This window comes from Astatotilapia calliptera, chromosome 15 (genome assembly GCF_900246225.1).
Source record: "Astatotilapia calliptera chromosome 15, fAstCal1.2, whole genome shotgun sequence".
In the NCBI taxonomy this organism is placed as follows: Eukaryota; Metazoa; Chordata; class Actinopteri; order Cichliformes; family Cichlidae; genus Astatotilapia; species Astatotilapia calliptera.
In genome coordinates this window covers 26847712-26867479 of record NC_039316.1, presented here as the reverse complement: position 1 = coordinate 26867479, position 19768 = coordinate 26847712, and the positions used below count along the sequence as shown (strand labels likewise).

The 19768-nt window shown below is 41.7% G+C and overlaps 2 protein-coding genes across 4 annotated transcripts in view; one reads left to right on the top strand and one right to left on the bottom strand.

Annotated features, from left to right (window-relative positions):
* The window catches only part of LOC113037477 (tumor necrosis factor alpha-induced protein 2-like), a 69238-nt gene that overhangs the window by 21431 nt on the left and 28039 nt on the right, over positions 1–19768 (bottom strand). For 2 of the 3 annotated variants that reach the window (XM_026194601.1, XM_026194602.1), the window contains exons 5-11: positions 14221–14335; positions 13893–14015; positions 13716–13810; positions 12929–13021; positions 2374–2500; positions 2004–2132; positions 1778–1927 (exon numbers count right to left, since the gene is read on the bottom strand). In XM_026194601.1, the coding sequence (XP_026050386.1) occupies positions 1778–1927; positions 2004–2132; positions 2374–2500; positions 12929–13021; positions 13716–13810; positions 13893–14015; positions 14221–14335 (832 nt within the window). Of the gene's footprint in view, positions 1–1672; positions 1928–2003; positions 2133–2373; positions 2501–12928; positions 13022–13715; positions 13811–13892; positions 14016–14220; positions 14336–19768 lie in introns of those variants that run through there. The other variant, XM_026194605.1, reaches the window with a different exon arrangement.
* On the top strand, positions 5398–6333 carry LOC113037488 (zinc finger BED domain-containing protein 4-like). The gene is made up of 2 exons (XM_026194629.1): positions 5398–6034; positions 6133–6333. The coding sequence occupies exons 1-2, from the start codon at positions 5443–5445 to the stop codon at positions 6279–6281; spliced, it is 741 nt and encodes a 246-aa protein (XP_026050414.1). The 5' UTR covers positions 5398–5442; the 3' UTR covers positions 6282–6333.

The following is a 19768-nucleotide window of genomic DNA, read 5'->3' as shown; positions in this document are numbered from 1 at the left end:
CAACAGAAGTGGATGTAGCTGTGGGTAATGAGAAAAGATGAAAAGAACTATTGATAACTTTTTTGTTAAGTTAAGGCCTGATCCATCTGAAATTCATAGGCAGTGCTCTGACACGGAGCCATTAATCTTTGAACACTGAAAAAGCACGGTGTATCCAGAAAACACATTATATGCTGCAATAAATGCACTGCCCAAGTGTTCCCTCTCCCCACTGCCTTTCAGCAGCAGGCAGCAGCAAACAGGTCATCAGAGGAGGCCGAGATGATGATTAAGTTTAACATTTTCTACAATATTGCCAAAGAGTGCCAAACCACTTTAAGCACAAGATTGTTAGTTAATCATTTACAAATGAATATTGTCTGTATGGACAGCAATTCCCCCCCCCCCCCCAAAAAAAAAGTGCACATGTAAAACTGCGGTGTTAAGCGATGTGGTGCAACCATGGCAAAAAGTTAGTCTAGAGCCCTGTGAACATGACCGGCCCCTGTAACAGTTCGAATGCTGAGGCAAGCAGAAGGAGAGGATATTTATTTTTAACTGTAATCTTGTTCAACCCTCGAGAGTGAGAAAAACAGGTAAGTCCAACAATACAATAAAAAAAGTGCAATCTCCAAACAGGGCTCGTCCTTTGCTCCCCGTGTGCTCCATGCAGAGGCTCCGTGAGTGCGTGTGCTCCCCAACTTGCTTCTCCACCCAACTCTCCTGGAGGAAGAAGGAAATCCACAAAATCCACAATTAGCAAACTCGCTAGCCGAATAACAAAAGCACACTTCTCGTAAAGATTCTACCAGTTTGGAGTAATAATCCCACGTGACTGTCGCCGCAAGCCCAGGTTAAATACCTCCGAATGGCAAAGAAGGATGATTGCCAACAGCTGGCCAGGTAATCAGACGCTGGTGGGCCTGCGACAGCGAGAAGGGACCTTTGATGACGAAAGTCGCCAGGTTACGCCTTCCCTACAGCGCGCACATCCGTAAACACGGCTTTGAGGACCGGGGAGAGAGAGGGAGAAGCGAACACACACACTCACACACACATACATAGACAAGCAGGGTCGTCCGGGGAGGACCGTCCGACCGTGACACAGCATGCATCACACTTTTGGTGGAGCAGATTTCATTTCTAGAAATCTGGCCAAATTTATTAACCCCACTGTTATCATCTTCTGTACCAGCACAGAATACCTACCTGAACGCTACTCCAACAGAGGTTGATTATCTTGTTAATAATTTTACTTCTTGGCCTAAAAAGCATCTGGACTTTAAGTTTCTTAAAGACATTTCATCCAAGAAGCTTCTTCAGTTCTAAGAGCAAACGGTGGAGTCCCAGATTTTTAAGCCCCATCGAGTGTCCCAAAAAGGGTCATGGACCCCCTATTGATTCTCTGCCTAATCACACGAGCCAAGGCGTGAAAACAGGTTTGGGTGACAATCAGCCAAGGTTTCGGGTGAACCCTTTATGAGACCTTGCCCCACCCTATCATGTGACTTACTGAGGTCAAATGGCCCAGGATGTGAGTGGGCGTGGTCTCAAGAAGAAAGATGGTTTGACAGAGGAGTGAAAGAAGCCATCTATGTCCAGAGTGAATGACCATCTTTGAATAGAGGCCGGGGCTTATGACACCAACTGTATGGCATCTATAATCCAGTTTTGAGATCCTTCCCAGATGCCTTAACGCATTAACAGTATTGCAGTACTAGCACAGTATTACTGAAGAGTGAACTAACTGAGACAGCCTGGTGGTGAGCACACCTATGTGAGGGTGCACCTGTCTCACCTCCTCAGAGAAGAAGCTGTTGATCTTTTTGGCGTCTTCAATCATCCGCTGAGCTCCGGCAGTCTGCTGCTCCTTGCTCTTCATCTTGGTCTTCATCATCCTCTTCACATACTTAAGGACCACATCCTGATGCAGGTCACAAAGGAGCAACTGCAGACACACAGTGGGGTCAAACAGACAGACAGACAGGTGTGCAGACAGATACAGAGGTATGAAGGCATTTCACCTCTCTGCAGACTGGTTTCAGGTCAGTCAGGTCAACCAGTTGTTGGCTCAGAGAGTCCAGGAGCAAGTCGACGAGAGGAAGTGAGCCATTCAGCCATCGCGGCATCCACAGCTGACTCCAACACACCTTCTGTCATTTCCAGAAATAAATGCCCTAAACATGAAACTGTCAGATCTTCAAACCATGAGATGTGAGCAGTGCTCTTAGCGACATAAAGACGTTTATCAGAACAAGCTTCAGGTGAATAATGCAACGTTTCACGATAACACTTTGAAAACCTCTGTGACAGGATTTCCAGGAGGATTTGATTTAAGGACTTCTGTTAATGTGCAGGTTTCTGAATATTACTACTGCAGTACAGTATTCATACCTTCAGTCTAATGTGAAGAGAACAGGTGAGATATCTGTACCCACAATCCCTCAGGGCAGACAGCGCATTCAGACAGCCATGCTTCTGCTCCTGAGACAGATTTCCTGTTTCAGCTGTGATGTAATCCCTAAAGACGAGCAGAGAGAACCAGTCAGCAGCAGAGCTCATGATCACACAGCTCGCCAAAACAGCAACAATAAAATGATTCACTGTTAAAAATAGACCAACAAAGATAAACAGTAGGAAGAAGTCAGGCTGTAACATCATGATAAAATTTTTATTTTTGTTTCCTCTGCGAGTCCTCTACCATTTAAATGTGAGGCAAACTCCTGTGGACAGATATGAAATATAATTCTTTATTTTCTGTATCTGAAATAAAAGCAATGGATGACTAAATATAAGCAAGTCTCTGCTGTAAGAAGACAAAATGGTTAACTCTCTCTATCAGTGCTATCAGTCAGATCTGCAGGTCATGTGATCCAGGTCATGTCATTTTTTTTTGCCGCCTGTCCTGTATGTCCCTCATGCACACATATGCAAATACTCAGCACTCACCCAATGTGGAGACAGACAAAAATAGACACTGTACACACAATCACACTCTCCAAACATACTCTATACCCCAGGTCCAGGTACCCTCGCCACTAGAGGGGGAAACTGCACCTAGACCCCGGAGGTGTTACCCTTTTCCCTTGGGTTGGAGACAAGCAGACCGCTCCCAACTCCGCAGTAGCAGGGAGGCCCCACAACCCAGACCTCCTCCTCCCAGCCCACCTGCCCTGAGAACGGGGGTGTATGAAGCACGCAAACCTCCCTTTTATTTTCACGGTGTTGTAGAAATGAAAGAAAACAGAAGGTGATCACAGTGGATGACAGATAAAGTCCTGATATAGAGACGAATGTTTCATCAGATTTTTATTAAATGACTCTGAAATATTCCTGATGTCCTCCAAGGAAGACGTCCCTAGGGAATCCCCCGACGCCCCAAGCCTGTCCCTACCCCCACATCAATCACAACAGCGAAGTTGGGACCAAACTATGACCCCCCAATACGTTGTGACATATTCTAAGTTGCCCAACAAGCACACTAATGGGGAAGTTGGAATGTATTGTATTGTATTGTATTGTATTGTATTGTATCTTTATTTGTTTCAGACATATAAAACAAAAAACAATATATACACACATGTAGTGTGTATATATATATATTTCCTTTTACAGATACGAATATATATGTAGATACACACACACACACACACGTATGTGTTCAGATAAACAAAAAATATATAATGAAATAAAACAAAATCGTCTGACATAATGTAACAATGTTTGGTCTGAAAAGGAGTAGGAAGAAGTATGAACATACTTATTAATTCCTACCCCTGCTCAACATCTTATTGATCCCACATAATTCACCTAATTCCCATCATCACATACTCCACACGATACACGAGGAGAACCTATATAAACTTGGCTACCGTGATTGATATAATTTGGATATAATTTGATATTTTTATACATACAATGGGTGATCATCTTTATCGGTATCATATTCTTCCAAAATCAGTTTTCGAAGTATTTTCATGAACTTACTAATTCCTGAGCATTGCTGTAGATCTATAGTAAAACTATTCCACAGTTTTACCCCATAAATAGTGACACAAAAGGTTTTAACCTTTGACCGTGCTTTAAGAATCCTTAGATTCAATTTCCCCCTCAATTCATAGTCTCCTTCTCTGTCATAGAACATCCTCTGTATATTTCCTGGTAACATATTGTATCTGGCCTTGTACATAATTTTTGCAGTTTTATATTTTATAAGATCCATAAACTTCAGTATTTTTAATTTCAAAAACATGATGTTAGTATGGTCTCTAAATCCTGCTTTATTAATCATCCTGATTGCTTTTTTTTAAATTTTACATATTGGTTAAAGTGCAGTTTTATATGTGTTTCCCCAAAATTTCCACACAGTATTCCAAATATGGCAATATAAGTGAACAATAAAGTACCCGGAGTGATTTGGAAGGCAAAAAATATTTAACTTTACTTAGTACGGAGATGCTTCTTGACAGTTTGGCTTGTATATGCTTTATGTGAGGTTTCCAGCAGATTTTGTTATCTATTATCTAGGGATGGGTACCGGTGTCCGGTGCCATTGTGGAACCGGTTCTGACATAAACGGTAGTAACCAGACCGAAAAGCAGCGCACAATTCGGTGGTTCATTTCGGTGCTTTTTTCCCCTGAGAAATCTAGCCAATCACTTCCTTTCCCAGGATAGTAGGTGGGCCCAGGTATGTACGGTTTTTTCTTTAGAGCGGAGCTAAAATGCCGAAGGCGAAGCGCTCGAGAGTGTGGCTGTACTTCACAGCAAAAGATATAAACTCAGCAGCCTGCAACAAGTGCTTAAAGGTAATAATGTGCAAAGGAGGTAACACCTCAAATCTAACACATGGCGTCGCATAGCGTTTTTTTAAAAGCCGAGAAATGCACCGCATTTGATAACTTGCAGCAAGACAGCACACCTAGCACATCTGCTGCGGTGCCTGTTCTCGGAGTTAGCAACATCCAAGAACCCGAAGAGGAGAGTCCGGCCCCTAGCCCTGCCGCCAGTGTAGCGGAAATGATAACTGATGATGATGATGGCAGCAGCACCCGTTCTTCTCTGGGTGAGTATCTTAATGTTGTTCGTGTGTAATTTAAGTTGAGTAGGCTAACCACGTTATTAAATTAATGCATGTAAGGTGAACTAGCAAACACCGTCGTAGTTACATGCGGCTTTCTTCTTGTTTGATGGCAGATACTCCCTTCATCCTGGCCAAAAAGGCTAAAATGACGAAAGAAAAAGTGGACGAAATTCACAGGGCAGTGACAAAATTTATAGTCAAAGATCTCCATCCATTTTCAACGGTGGAGTCACCATCATTCAGGTGAAAAATGTTGTATTACTCTGACATAAAAAATAGACTGCATAATACTGTAAAGGTTAATATGTTCATAGCTGCTTAGCTTTGTAAGTCTTCTCTAAATATTATAAGTAAACTATATTTGAATAAAAGGTGAGTTATATGTTTTTTTTTCTTTTTTGTTTTGTTTTTTTTCTTCAATTCAGGGAGATGTCCTCTGCTCTTAATCCGAGGTATCAGCCCCCATCCAGGGATGCTCTATCCAACACACTTATACCTGCTTGGTATTGTGTGGAGAAAAGCAACCTCATCCAGAATTTGGCACAGGTTAACAAGGTCGCTATCACCTGTGATGGATGGACCAGTATTGCTCAGGACCATTTCCTCACAGTGACTGTTCACTACATCTACAAAGGCAAAATGAAGCAGAATGTGCTCAGCACTGAAGCAGTTTATGAGTCACAAACAGGTCCAGTTGTCGCTAAAGAAATATCAAGCGTTGTGGAGCAATTTCACTTGGGAGGGAAAATAATTGCTGCCACTGTAGATAATGCCTGCAACATGGATGTTGCTTTGAAAAAATTGGACTTTTTAAAAGTGGGATGCTTTGCTCATACCCTCAACCTGGCCGCACAAAAGGTGTATGACATTCCTGCAGTTTCCAGCTGGTGTGCCAAAATCCGTTCAGTTGTGGTGTGGCTCAAACGTTCATCCTTGAGCAAAACTGTGCTCAGAGAAAAGCAGCGAATCCTGAGTAAGTAGCACATGCAGTTACATATCAAGAAGTATTGTTATTCATATTACCTTTTTTATAGTAATTTAAAAAAATGTTTGTGTCTATCTGTGCTTTAGATTTGCCAGAGCATAATGTAATTCTTGACGTTAAGACGCGCTGGAATTCTCTCTTCCTAATGGTGGAGAGATTTATGGAGCAGTTTGATGCAATCCAGGTAGCTGCTCTGGATCAACGGCTGAGGAAGCCTATGGAGAAGGACAAGTAAGTGAATGACATGAGCATCACTTGCAAGAGCTAAATAACGTCATTTACCTTTAACATTGTGAATATTTTTCAACAGACTAGAAAGGTTCACACACACTGATTTAATCAAGGCAGAGGAGTTTATTAAGTGCATGCAAGTCCTGTACACGTCAACCATGTGTGTCTCAAGTGACAAGTCACCCACATGCAGCCAAATCATCCCCATCCTGGCCAAGCTGGAAGCACATTTCAGCCGATGTGATGAAGACAGTGTTTTCACCTCTTCAATAAAAGAGAAAGTCTGGGGTAGTCTGCAGAAAAGATATCAGGTATTTGCAGACAATGTCAATGCGCATGGAAAATAGGGTTACCTTTTTTCAGTATCAGCTCCTATGTTATATCTTGTTTTACTTAAAGGATGAAAACCTTCAGAAATTTCTGAAGGAGGCCACGATGATGGACCCACGTTTTAAAGGCAGGCTAGCTGGTGAGGCAGCTACTGACATCTGGGACAGGTTGGAGAAGGCAGCAGTTGCAAATGCCACAGTAGCAGTTGCGCAGGTATTTTCATTGTGTGTGTACAATCTTGTCCTTTTGCATCATGATGTAGTTTCTATGTTGAAGGAATGCTCTTTTACTATCTGTGTGTCCATAGCCTCCCACTGAGGACCCCAAAGCACACAGCGAGGTGGATGATGCTGACATGGACAAGCCAGAAAAATATGTAATTTCAGATTTTTTCTAAAACAACCACTACATTCTAAAAGTGATCTTTATTTATTTTGCAAACCTCACACATCTTTTTTTGTTGTTTTTCAGCTAAGTAAGGTCCAGAAGTCACCCTTAGAAAAACTGTTTGAGGATGAAGACAGAGAGCTTCAACAGGCTGCTTCTCAAGTGGGTAGAGTCCCCTCAATCACAGAGCAGGTACATAAGGAGCTTCAAATATACAAAAGACTGCCAGGAATTACCTCTGGACAAGACCCTGTGGCCTGGTGGTGGAGTAAGAGGGATACACTCCCCAATTTATCTGCCCTATCAGAAAAATACTTGTGTGTCCCAGCCTCATCAACGCCTTCTGAAAGTGTTTTCTTTTGTGCTGGGCATGCCATCAGCCAAGAGCGATGCCGTATAGCTCCAGAAAAGGCTAATATGATTATCTTCTTGCAAAAAAACTGCTAAACATCACAGGTTTCATGACAAAGTTTGTTTTCAATTGTTTAAGCACTGGTTCCAAAGACGTTATGTTTTATTGACAGAAAGGGCTAACTTTGTTATAATTTTGCTTAAAAAAATTACTGGGGAAAATAAAAACACGAGGTTTTTGGACGAAGTTTGTGTTCTTTATTCTTTAAGCACCGGTTCGAGCACCGTTTAAGCACCGGCACCGTTTCAAAAGTACCGTTTTGGCACCGGTATCGGATAAAACCTAAACGATACCCATCCCTACTATTATCACACCCAGAAATTTTGTATCCGAAACTTGCTCTATTTCAACATTGTTTACTAATAATTTTGCTCCTGCATCTTTTTTACAATTTCCGAATAACATAAATGTAGTTTTTTCCAAATTTAATGATAGCTTATTTCTATCAAACCATGTTTTCAGTTTAATCATTTCTTGTGTGACAATTTCCAAAAGCTGCTGTAAGTTCTCTCCAGCACAAAAAATATTTGTATCATCTGCAAATAGAATAAACTGTAATATATCTGATGTTCTGCATATATCATTGATATAGAGGATAAACAGCTTTGGTCCCAATACTGACCCCTGCGGAACTCCACAAACAATGTCCATACACTCTGATTGATATTCCCCAATTTTCACAAATTGCTGCCTGTCTCTCAAATAACTCTTTACCCATTCTAACACCACTCCTCTAATGCCGTAGTACTCCAGTTTATCAAGTAATATGTCATGATTAATTGTGTCAAAAGCTTTTTTTAGGTCAATGAATACACTAACTTTTATCTATATTGTTGGTGATATTTTCGATCAGTTCCATTAATGCCAATGATGTTGATCTATTTGATCTGAAACCATACTGACTATCCATTATTATTTTGTGTTTATCTATAAATTTGTCAAGTCTATTACTAAAGACTTTTTCCAGTATTTTTGAAAATTGAGAAAGTAGAGAGACAGGCCTATAATTTGTGAATTGGTGTCTGTCACCATTTTTAAACAGTGGTGTTACTTTAGCTGTTTTCATTTGTTTTGGGAATGTACCAGTTTGTAAGGACAAATTGCAAATGTGTGTTAAGGGTTTGGAAATGCCCTCTATCACTCTCTTAACGATTTCCATATCAATGTCGTCAGAGTCTGTAGAGTTTTTTGTTTGTGATTTCCCAACAATATCAATGATTTCCATTTCTTCCACCACCGTTAAGAACATTGAATGAGGATTGCGGTCAATGAGTCTAGTTTCTTTCTCTACAGAATCTGTTATATCAGGAATTGTTTCAGCCAAGTCTGGCCCAACACTTACAAAGAATTTATTGAACTCATTTACCACATCTCTCATATTAGTAATATTTCTATCATTATTTGCGAAATACGAAGGATAGTCTGCCTGCCCCGAGCCCTTTTTGATGATGGTATTTAATGTTTTCCAGATCCCTTTAATATTATTTTTATTCATAATCAGTAATTTTTCATAGTATTCCTTTTTACATGACCTTAAAATACTCGTTAATTTATTTTTATATTTCTTGTATTTATTTTCAGCTTCTGTACTTCTGTTCATTATAAATTCTCTGTATAAGGTATTTTTCTTCTTACATGCATTTTGCAATCCTTTTGTAATCCATGGGCACTCTGCATATTTTTGTTTTTTACTATATTTCTTTACTGGGCAATGACTATTATATAACAGTTTAAATTTTCCTAAAAAAATCTCATAAGCTTTATCAATATTTTTTTCCTTATACAGCATCTCCCATTCTTGCTTGAGTAAATCACTTTTGAATGCGTTTATTGACTCTTCTGTTCTCACTCGTTTGTATTTTATTGTGTTTTGCTGTCACATTTCAGACGCTGATAAGTCTTCACATATTCCGCACCAAAACTTCTAAACTGGTGGACAGGACCTAAGAGCGTGAATATAATTGTCTGGTGTATTGGCTTGACAATGTGAGCATCCGATGACCCGTATAGTGCACTCTACAGTATGTAATGTTTTGTATTGAATTAATTGCAGAATGGAATTTCTATTTAAATGAAAGGTTTTTATGCATACCTGAGATCAGAAGTTTCAGTCTAAGTTGACTGATAAATCTATTTCCCATTTTGCAATAGGAAGTGATATTGATTCATATGTTTTAGAAAGCATTCTGTATATTTTGGACAGTAATTTGGGGTTTTAAGAGTAAGAAACTGTACCACACTTGGTGGTGTTTGTGATTCGACTGGGTTTAAATTTCTTTTTTACTATGTATTTAATTTGTTGATATTCTAAAATATCAACACACACACACACACACACACACACACACACACACACACACACAAACAACCCCTATATGAACCATTAGCTGAGTCGACTTCAGTTCAGTCCCCTGTGCCACTTCAGACTTCAGTTCAGTCCCTTGTAGCAATTCAGTTCCCTGGTCAGCCACACACTCACCCACCTAGTCAGCCTAATGTTCAGCCAGGGGTCCCCACACCCTCTGGCTCTGCATCTGCTCCTGCTGGAAGCTCGGGAGGGCCTGGCCAGCACTTCCTCGTCTCCACTGGGGGTTCCGGAGGGCCCGTCCAGCAACCTGCCTCCGCTGGAGGGTCTGAGGGGCCCGCCCAGCCATCAACAGCTTCATCCTCATCTGGTCCAGCCATCAGCAGCTTCCTCCTCATCTGGTCCAGCCATCAGCAGCTTCATCCTCATCTGGTCCAGCCTCCGAGCCTTCATCCTCGTCTGGTCCAGCCTCCGAACCTTCATCCTCGTCTGGTCCAGCCTCCAAGCCTCCTTCGTCGCCGCCGCCGTCCGCACAGCCAGCCCCCTGATCTGTTTCCACGCCGCCGCCGCCATTGCCATCCGCACGGTCGGCTGCCTGAACTGAACTGTGTTTGGGCTGTGTTCTTGGGCTCCGGTGTTTACTGTGCACTGCTTTTGTTTTCTGTTCCATTTGAAAAATGTATTGATAGCAATGTTGACTATTATTACACATGAAAAAAAACAACTACACGTAAAATAATCACACTGTGACGCCTCTGCCTTTGTAAATGGAGGGACAGTAACTGCGTGTGTATATTTAAGCGTGTAAAACCTGAAGATTAATAGTAACAGTATTTTGTCTCTATCTCCCATTCTGCAATTCACCTCATGTAAACAATAACGTGGCGCACAGCGTGACGTGAAAAAAGGCACATACCTTTGACGTTGATTGGCGAACTCTGTATTCCTCGTCCGCGCGTAAACGCAAAAAAGGAGTTTAAAAAATCTCAGTTTTCGGTGATTCGAAACGCCGTTTACGTGTGGACGAAACAGCTGTGTTTTCAAAAATACCCGTGTAGGTGCTGACATAGTCTAAAAGAGTTAGTAGTTTATTTTATTACTACCTGTAACTTATTGCAGATTACTTGTATTTGCTTAATTGTTTACTAAATGCTTGAGGTGTGAAATAAACCGCAATGGAGCAAAATATGGGTATGGCCTGCTTTTGTATAGCGCTTTTCTAGTCCATAGGACCCCAAAGCGCTTTACACTACATTCAGTCATCCACCCATTCACACACACTGGCGATAGCAAGCTACATTGTAGCCACAGTTGCCCTGGGGCGCACTGACAGAGGCGAGGCTGCCGGACACTGGCGCCACCGGGCCCTCTGACCACCACCAGTAGGCAAACATGGGGTTAGTATCTTGCCCAAGGATATTTGGCATGCAGCCAGGATGCAGCCTGGGATCGAACCACCGACCTTCTGATTAGTGGCTGACCTGCTCTGCCACCTGAGCTACAGCCACCCCCTGAAAATATGGGTATGTGTGGTTGGAGGATGTGTTTGTGTGTGTGGCAATGTGTGTGTGTGGGAACCACTGCCTCAAGCTGTGTGTTTCCTCGTGTGCCTCTCTGTCAAGTGTAAGTTTATATTTTCCCAGTTTAGTTTTGTATGCTTTTCCCCTGTCAGCAAATAAAGCTGAGTTTTTTGAGTTCATCCCTCGCGTCTGAGTGCCTGCATCTTGGGTCCTACTCCTGCCTGCCACACAGCGTTTCATGACAACATGTTTGTGGTTGTTACAGTAAAAAATAACTTTTTCTACTATGATTTTATGTTTTTTGTCTGATTATAGCTCAATTGTGTTAATACAGTGTGTCAAAATGAAAACATGACTGTAAATTCAGACATGGGACGTTGTGCTGAAAAGGATGATACCAAACAAGTGTTGACGTTAAATTTATCATATCAAATGTTTATATGCTGATTATATTGCTTCATATGAGAAAGGCCTAACTCTGAGTACACTCTGTGCCAAAAAGTGCTGCTGTTGCAGAGCGTGCTTTTGCAGCTAAAATGAAGTGAAAGTGAAACCAACTAGGCTGTTTGATCGAAACTTAAAGTGTGGTGTGACATGAGAGCAAGTATATAAATAACTAGGCTTCCGTTTGTGCTTCAGACCTGGGGCTGTGTGCTGTGTGCTCAGGTCTCCATATTCCAGAAAATGTAAATAAAGATCATTTTTTAAAGTAAAAGACCACTTTTGAGCCGTGTTTTCTTGGCCCTAAGAATCAAAAGAACTGGAATTAACACAAGGCAAAGTAAATAGTTTTTAAAGGTAAAATGTGGAGGGAAAATCAAAAGTAGTTAAAAATGGCCAATTATACCCTGGACCCAGGGGGTTAAACGTTTTTTTTAAAGTAACGCAATAGTTACTTTTCATGTAATTAATTACTTTTAGAATATTGTAACTCAATTGCTAACTCAGTTACTTTTTTGAAGAAGTAACTAGTAACTATAATTAATTACTTTTTCAAAGTAACTTGCACAACACTGTAAGTAACTCAGGCGGACCGCCTTAAATTCTCTCATTCACATTACCATGGGTAACTGTGGTAACAATAAACAACTTTTTCAGTACAAACACCATTTACCAACCTGTAAAAGCAGGTGAAGAGTGGAGTAAGGAAGACACAATGCATCTCTGTTTTCCTCTAGAACGTGTCTGAGGAAGCAGCAGAAGGTGGGCTCCACTTACTGCACCCCGAAACCCTAGAGCAGCCACCAACGTTCCGCCCTTACTGCTTTCTAACATAAAATGACTCCCTTTTACATGGGTTTCTATTCTTTTAAAGTAACAGAAAATGAGTACATATAGTAAGGAAAAATGTCCCATAACACAAGTGTTTTACACAAAATAATATTAATGTGGCCATTCCCTCACCGGGGTGCCACATTTGCATGGGATTAATGAAGACTGTGTCAATTTTAGAAACTCCCCCCATGCTGTCAGAGAGCTGATGTGGATGCTTTTAAAGCATTCATGTCGCTTGATGTAGGTATGTTTTAGCCATCCTGAGATAAATTGAAGCCTGTTGGCTAAGAAGTAGTGCTGAAAGTTAGGTAGATCTAATCCTACTCTATCCTTGGTCCTTAGACAGGTCATGTGATCTAGTCCACTCTGTTTGGAAGACTTTCAAAGACTCAGGTGTCTGAGAACTGAACAGGTGACCTCACCTGAGTTGCTGCTCGCAGACCAGCTGAGCTTTGATCACCGAGCGGACATTACCATGGTTTCCCTTCACAAACTCTTCCACACACTTCGCATAGCTGAAAAACACACACACACACACACACACACACACACACACACACACACACACACACACACACACACACACACACACACACACACACACACACACACACACACACACATTTGTTACACATCTGGGTGTCAATCAGACGTCATTTACATGTCTGCATTTTTTTCAGGTCAAAAACAGACTTCAAATATTGACTGAAGATCAATTTTAATATGGAAAATGTGAACAAGCAGTGAAGGCTTTATGAAGAATTTTATTTAAATAAGTTTGTGGAACAATTTATTGCTGAGCTCTACCATTTTTATTTAAAGTGGAAAACGTTACAATATAGTTATATTAGTGCTGTCAGTGTTAATCTCGTTAAAATGACATTAACGCCATAACCACATTATCGTTGCTCCATTAGCAAGTTAACACGGATCGCCCCGTGCAAGGGGCTGCAGGGTGCTAATGCGTTAACAAGGTAACAACGTTAACACGTTGACGCCATGCAGCCCTCGCACGGGGCGATCCGCGTTAACTCGCTAACGGAGATTTGTCATGTTAATGCCGTTATGGCGTTAACTTCATGTTAACGGGATTAATGCTGACAGCATTAAGTTATATATTTGTAGTAAATATTCAGTGAGCATGGGAGGAATGATGCTGTAACATAAAAAGTAAGTTCAAGATTAGCGAACCACATAGTACGACTGTACCTGTACATGAAGTTCTCAAGCTGAACTGTGAGCCTCTGAGCTTTTCTCTTGTCTTTGATGGCACAGCTGAACTCAGACAGGGAACCGGTCATCACCTGAAAACACAAACATCACAACACTAATCAACTTAACACAGACCGAGCCTCACCTGCACAATGGGTCTCACCTGAGCCTCACCTGTATGACGTCTACAGCCAGACAACTGAAGTAATAACCATCGATGATTTCGGGTGTCCTTCCACTCAGCCAGTTCTCTTGTTCCTTCTTCAGGGCAGTGTTCAGCCACAGCTTCACCTTTTCCTAAAGAAAACGTTTCACTTCACATTTGTTCTACAAATTATAATCAGACGCTGTTGAGTTATCATAGAGTCGGGGTTCTCTATGTAATCACCCCAGCAGAAAGCCGACCATCAGGCCAAAGCGAGAAGCCACCCTCAACAGTTTTAACATGGGGGGACAGAACTGAGTTGACCCGACAGCAGCATCAGTTCCTGCTGCTCTTTACCTCTTTGTGGGTCAGGTACTGCTCCTCCAGCAGCTTCAGCTCATTTTGCGGGAGCAGAGAACCCAGACAGGGCACCTTTATCTGTCCATCCAGCTCCGTATGTTCCAGGATTTCACTGCAATGAAACAACAGACATTCAAGATTACACCACTCGTCAACTCTGGCATTGCAAAAGTACACAAATACTAATGTGAATAACAGAAGAATGAACAAAAGAAAAAGACTAACAACAGGAGCCTATGGAGAGTCTACAAAGTTCCTCTACACTCGTTATTCATAGACCTGGTGTCTATAAATAACGAGTGTACATACACTAACAAAATTGACCAGTTGGCTCCACACCAACTCTGCACTACAGGAAAGCCCTGTCCCAGTCCTTAGACAGGTTCCAGAAACCAGCCACCTAACAGAGGCGGCTGTGGCAGAGGCTACAAACATAATGACCATATCTGAGTGTTTTTGTGATGTATGCTTTGGAGACAGTAGCACTGACAAAAAGACAGGAGACAGAGGTGAAGATTTTCAGAGAGCAGTATAGACAGGATCACAAATGAGCTGCATTGAGCATGTGGAGAGGAGGGAGCGTGGAGGCTGGAGATACAGTTACCAGGCAGAAGGAGAAGAGCAAGACTTCAGAGGAGGATGTACTGAAGGAGGACATGCAGAGGGATGGTGTGACAGAGGAGTATTCTTGGATAGGAGGCAAATGATCTGTTGTGGGCTTACTTTTTGTTACTAGAGTATTTAAAAGTAGAATAGGAGGCAGAGCCTTCAGTTTTCAGGCCCTCTTCTGTGGAACCAGCTTCCAGTTTGTATTTAGGAGACAGGCACTATCTCTACTTTTAAGACTATAGTCTTAAAACTAGGAAAAGGAAAGGCAAGTTTGAAAGTTTGCTTCAAACTTTCCTTTTTGATAAAGCATGTAGTTACGGCTGGATCAGGTAACCCAGTGTTTTCCAACCACTGTTCCGTGTCACATAGGTGTGCCATGAGAGATTGTCAGGTGTGCCGTGGGAAATTATTTAATTTTAATTAATTGGTCCAAAAAATTCTAATCCAGAAGAGCCTAGTACGAGCGCTAGTCAAAAGAAAGCAAAAACGGTGAGCTCGCGGCAATACAGCGAAAGTTATCTTTCATTCGGATTTGCTTTCACTGGAGATCCGACTGCACTGACTCCGTTATGTTTGGTGTGTGGAGAAAAGCTCTCAAACAGTGCCATGGTCCCAAGCAAGCTCAAACGCCATTTCCACACAAAACATCCCTCACTTCAAAACAAGAACAGAGACTATTTTGTTTGCCTGCTTGAACACGCTGAGAAACAACTTTACTGAGAAAAAACACAAAGGTGTCTGAAAGAGCTCTCAAAGCTAGCCACTTAGTGGCTGAACTTATAGCAAAAAAACCACACCGTAGTAGAGACATTAATACTCTACCTGCCTGCAAAGCCATTGTGAATGAGATGCTCGGACCTGATGCAGTTAAAGAAATAGCCCCCGAAAAAGTCCTGCTCTCAGATAACACAATTGCCAGACGTATTGATGACATGTCTGCAGACATCAAAAGTGTGGTTTTGGAGAAGATACGCTTCAGTGGGAGGTTTGCATTGCAACTTGATGAGTCTACGGACATTAGTAGACATTCCCAACTCTTGGCCAATGTGAATTTGTGGATGGAGAGTCCATCAGAGAAAACTGATGTGAACGCCAGGACCGCCACCTACAACGCGGGTCTCGCCACTGGTGATATGAGCGCCTTACAAAGCGGCCTCGTGCGGCGTGCGGTGCGCGGTATCTGGGATACCAGCTAACCTTTGTTGGACCCTGGCCCCAGCCTCACAGCGAAAGCGTTTCAGACGCCGGGGCAAACGCAGCTGTCTGCTCGTGAAACTTAAGCCATACTTGGATTTTTTTATGACCCAAGGATTGGATTTCCTCTGTATAACTGAGACATGGTTGAGGGCCGGTGAGTCCAGCGTTTTCATAGATCTCTTACCAGATGACTGCTGCTTTTTAAACTCTCCTCGAATATCAGGCAGAGCAGGAGTTGTTTTTAAGAAGCAGTATAAATGTAAACCACTGTCCTTATCAACATCACCTAGTAGCTTTGAACTGAGTGTGTTTGAGCTAGGTTGCTGTCACACAGTGCTCTGTGCTGTGGGTTACAGACCCCCAAAATACAATAAGGACTTCTTAAATGACTTTTCTGATCTGTTGGCTGAAATTATGCCAAAATATGATCATGTCCTTATTACTGGGGACTTAAATATTCACGTGTGCTGCCCTGGCAAGCCAATGGCAAAGGACTTTTTAAATCTTATTGACTCTTTTGATCTTGTGCAACCTGTGTCTGTGCCTACACAAAAATATGGGCACACGTTGGATCTTGTTTTAACTCACAATTTACCTGTCTCTAACTTAGAGGTTTGTGACATTGTAGGGTCGGATCATAAGCCTGTCTTGTTTGAGGTTTCCCTTTCTTGTACCAAAGTTAATCCTCCTTCTGTTGTTGCTCGGTGCTGTTGTATTTTTAATCCTTCCTCTGCTGGTCAGTTCTCTATTGTTTTTAATCAGAACTGCAACCTTCCTGACTCCATATGTAATGATACAGAAGAGCTGAGTACATGATTTTACTCAGTCTGCCAAACTGTTTTAGATTCGGTGGCCCCCTTTAAGCTTAGGCAAGTAAAAGCCAAATCTGAACCCTGGCTGAATGAAGACACTCTGTGCTGCCAGAAGAAAGTGTAGGAGAACTGAAAGTAAATGGAAGAAGGATCTACTTCAGGTGTCATACCAAATATTACAAAACTACTGGAATTCCTATCAGAAGACTGTACAAGATGCTAAGAGGAAACATTTTGCTGCTATTATTCAGTCAAATTGTCGTAAGCCTCATGTCTTATTTAAGACTATTGACAGGGTCCTTCATGCTCCACAGACTGTTGGTGTCGAGTCCTCTCAGGAAATTTGTGAAAACTTCCTACACTTCTTTATTGATAAAGTGCTATCTGTGAAAGCGCAGATTTCCCTGTCCGTTCTTCTTTTTCTTCCTGATTCTTCCTCTACTGGGAGTTGACAGGTTCAACATAGGTTATGTTACTGATAGTGTCTGGCCAGCGAATGTGGAGAATCCTTCTGAGACAGCTGTTCTGGAATGTCTGGATTTCTCTGTTTGAGGTTTGTATGTCTTACAAGTTTCAGCCCCATACAGCTGGACTGACTTCATGTTGGAGTTGAACAGTCGGATCTTGGCAGTGTTGGTCAAGTTACTTGAAAAAAGTAATCAGTAACTAATTACTGATTACTTCCCCCAAAAGTAATCCCGTTACTTTACTGATTACTTATTTTCAAAAGTAATTAATTACTTAGTTACTTAGTTACTTTTTAAAAACATGATTTATAACCTGAATAGGTGATAAAACGATAGATCTGTCAAGCCAATTCTACTTTTTCTGCATAATCCATCATACAAAATGTAATCAAATGGAAAAGTCTCTTTTTTTTAAACTTGTTTTATCCGTTTTAATCTTTTAACTTTATGCATCAAGCAAAAATTAAATTATATGCACCATTCTCTGACTTGAAGAAATTAGTTTAACATTTAAACCTATTTTCTGCACATTCCAGCACATAAAATAAAATATTTTTTGTGTCTGCACTCAGTCTTTCAAATAGATGCAAGTAAAACACAGCAGAAAGTAAATAAAATCAAAGACTAGCAGTCCTGTTGCTCTATTTTCACCTGTAAAGCAGGAGTGGGGTAGGCGGAGGTGTGCTCTGGTGCAGGTGTGGCACAGCGGTCAGTGGAAGAATACGCGAGTTTCTCTGTGAATTTCCCATTACGTCGTTGCGCACTCGGAGCTTGCTTGGAAGTTTACGGTTTTTTTTCGGTGTAAAAAGAAGTTTTCTTCCCACCCACAATGGACGCTAATGTTTTTGTCACTTTTTATGGAATCAAACTCAAAGTAAGGTCAGTACTTCCAAGCTTTAAACGTTGCATACTCTCTCCCGCACTTGATATATGATCCATTGTTGATCTGCAGACAGCTGTTGTCACGAACGTCGCACTCGCTTACGTCACTGTCATGAGACATTCTGGCAAAAAAATCACGGTTTTAGTAAAGCAGTAACACAGCATTCCTACGGGAAAGTAACAGTAATCTAATTACCGTTTTTGCAATGGTAATCCCTTACTTTACTCGTTACTTGAAAAAGTAACGCATTAAAAGTAACGCGTTACTGCCCATCTCTGGATCTTGGTAGTCTCGGTCAGCTCTCTGGAAGGCCAGATGTTCTTGAGCTGGATGAAGGCGACTCTTGCGTTGCTGAGCCTTGCCTTGACATCTGCATCGGTTCCACGTTGCTGGTCGATGATGCCGCCCAGTTAGTTGAAAGAGTGTACTTCCTCCAGAGGACGTCCATTAAGGATGATTGGGTTATTGCTAATGGAGTTGATGTTTAGGATTTTTTTTTAACTCTACGATTGTAGATGTAGAAGTTTGTACAAAAGTTACTCTGTTGTCTCTGCGTTTGGTTCTGCACTTGAGTCTGCAGTTACATACAGGCTTCCAGGCCCTTTTGATAGTCAGAGGTTGTTTGGTTTCCCCGATGTATACATCATGGCAATCCTCCTGCTACTTAACAGCATACACTATATAGCTTTGTTTCTGTTTTGACCAATTTTTGGCGCAGCCTGTTTTGCGGTTTGAAAGCCAAAGAGACGCGGTGCTAAGAGTCTCAACTATTCCGATACTCCTGATACAAACTCCTGGCTGCTCTGCCTGTCAGGATGGTGTTCGCTCTGTGTTGTAGCGTCCCGATGAACCCAGTTTGTGCTCCAGTGAATGATGAGAGTAAGACCTTAAATTCTGAACAGTGTGTGTAGGTTTACGGTTCACATCAACTTTTAAATGCCCCCCATTACTGATGGAAATTTCACAGTTTAAGAAGGCTAACCTGCCACTTTGCATCTCCCTGGTGAATGTGAATGTGTTGGGCCACCAAGTACCAGGAGGATTGCCATGATTTATACATCGGGGAAACCAAACAACCTAAAAAGGTAAAGCAGGTGGCGCAACACAGAAGAGCTCATCAGGCCAGGACTAAGCAGTCTATTCACACCAACAGGCCACTGGACACTCTTTCAATAATGAGGATGTACACATCCTGGACAAGGAGGGAGCGGGAAGTCAGGGAGGCCATTTATGTGAAAAGGGAAAGACCATCTCTGAATCAAGGAGGCAGCCTAAGGGTACATTTTTCACCATCTTACAATGCTGTGAGTTCAGCCATTCCCCAACTCTCTGTGAATGGTACTCATGGCCATTTATCAGTGGTTGTTGATCAAGGGTCTTGACAATTTGCATATTAATGATCAAGAAATTGACTTAACAGCCAGTTGTGCTAGTTTCAGTCATTATACAAATATACTGTTTACAAGGTCATTTCTCCCACTGAAAACATCCAGATGAACAGAATCCACCTTTTGGGATTTTCTTACCTGGATGATTGAGCATGCAGCAGGACGTGATGCACTGAGTGTTTCATCTCC

Bases quoted from the DNA above. Each gene is read 5' to 3' on its own strand.
- LOC113037488 (XM_026194629.1), top strand. From the start codon at position 5,443: ATGTTTTTTTTTCTTTTTTGTTTTGTTTTTTTTCTTCAATTCAGGGAG. The intron at 6,035-6,132 runs GTAAGTAGCACA...TCTGTGCTTTAG, and splicing joins AGAAAAGCAGCGAATCCTGA to ATTTGCCAGAGCATAATGTA.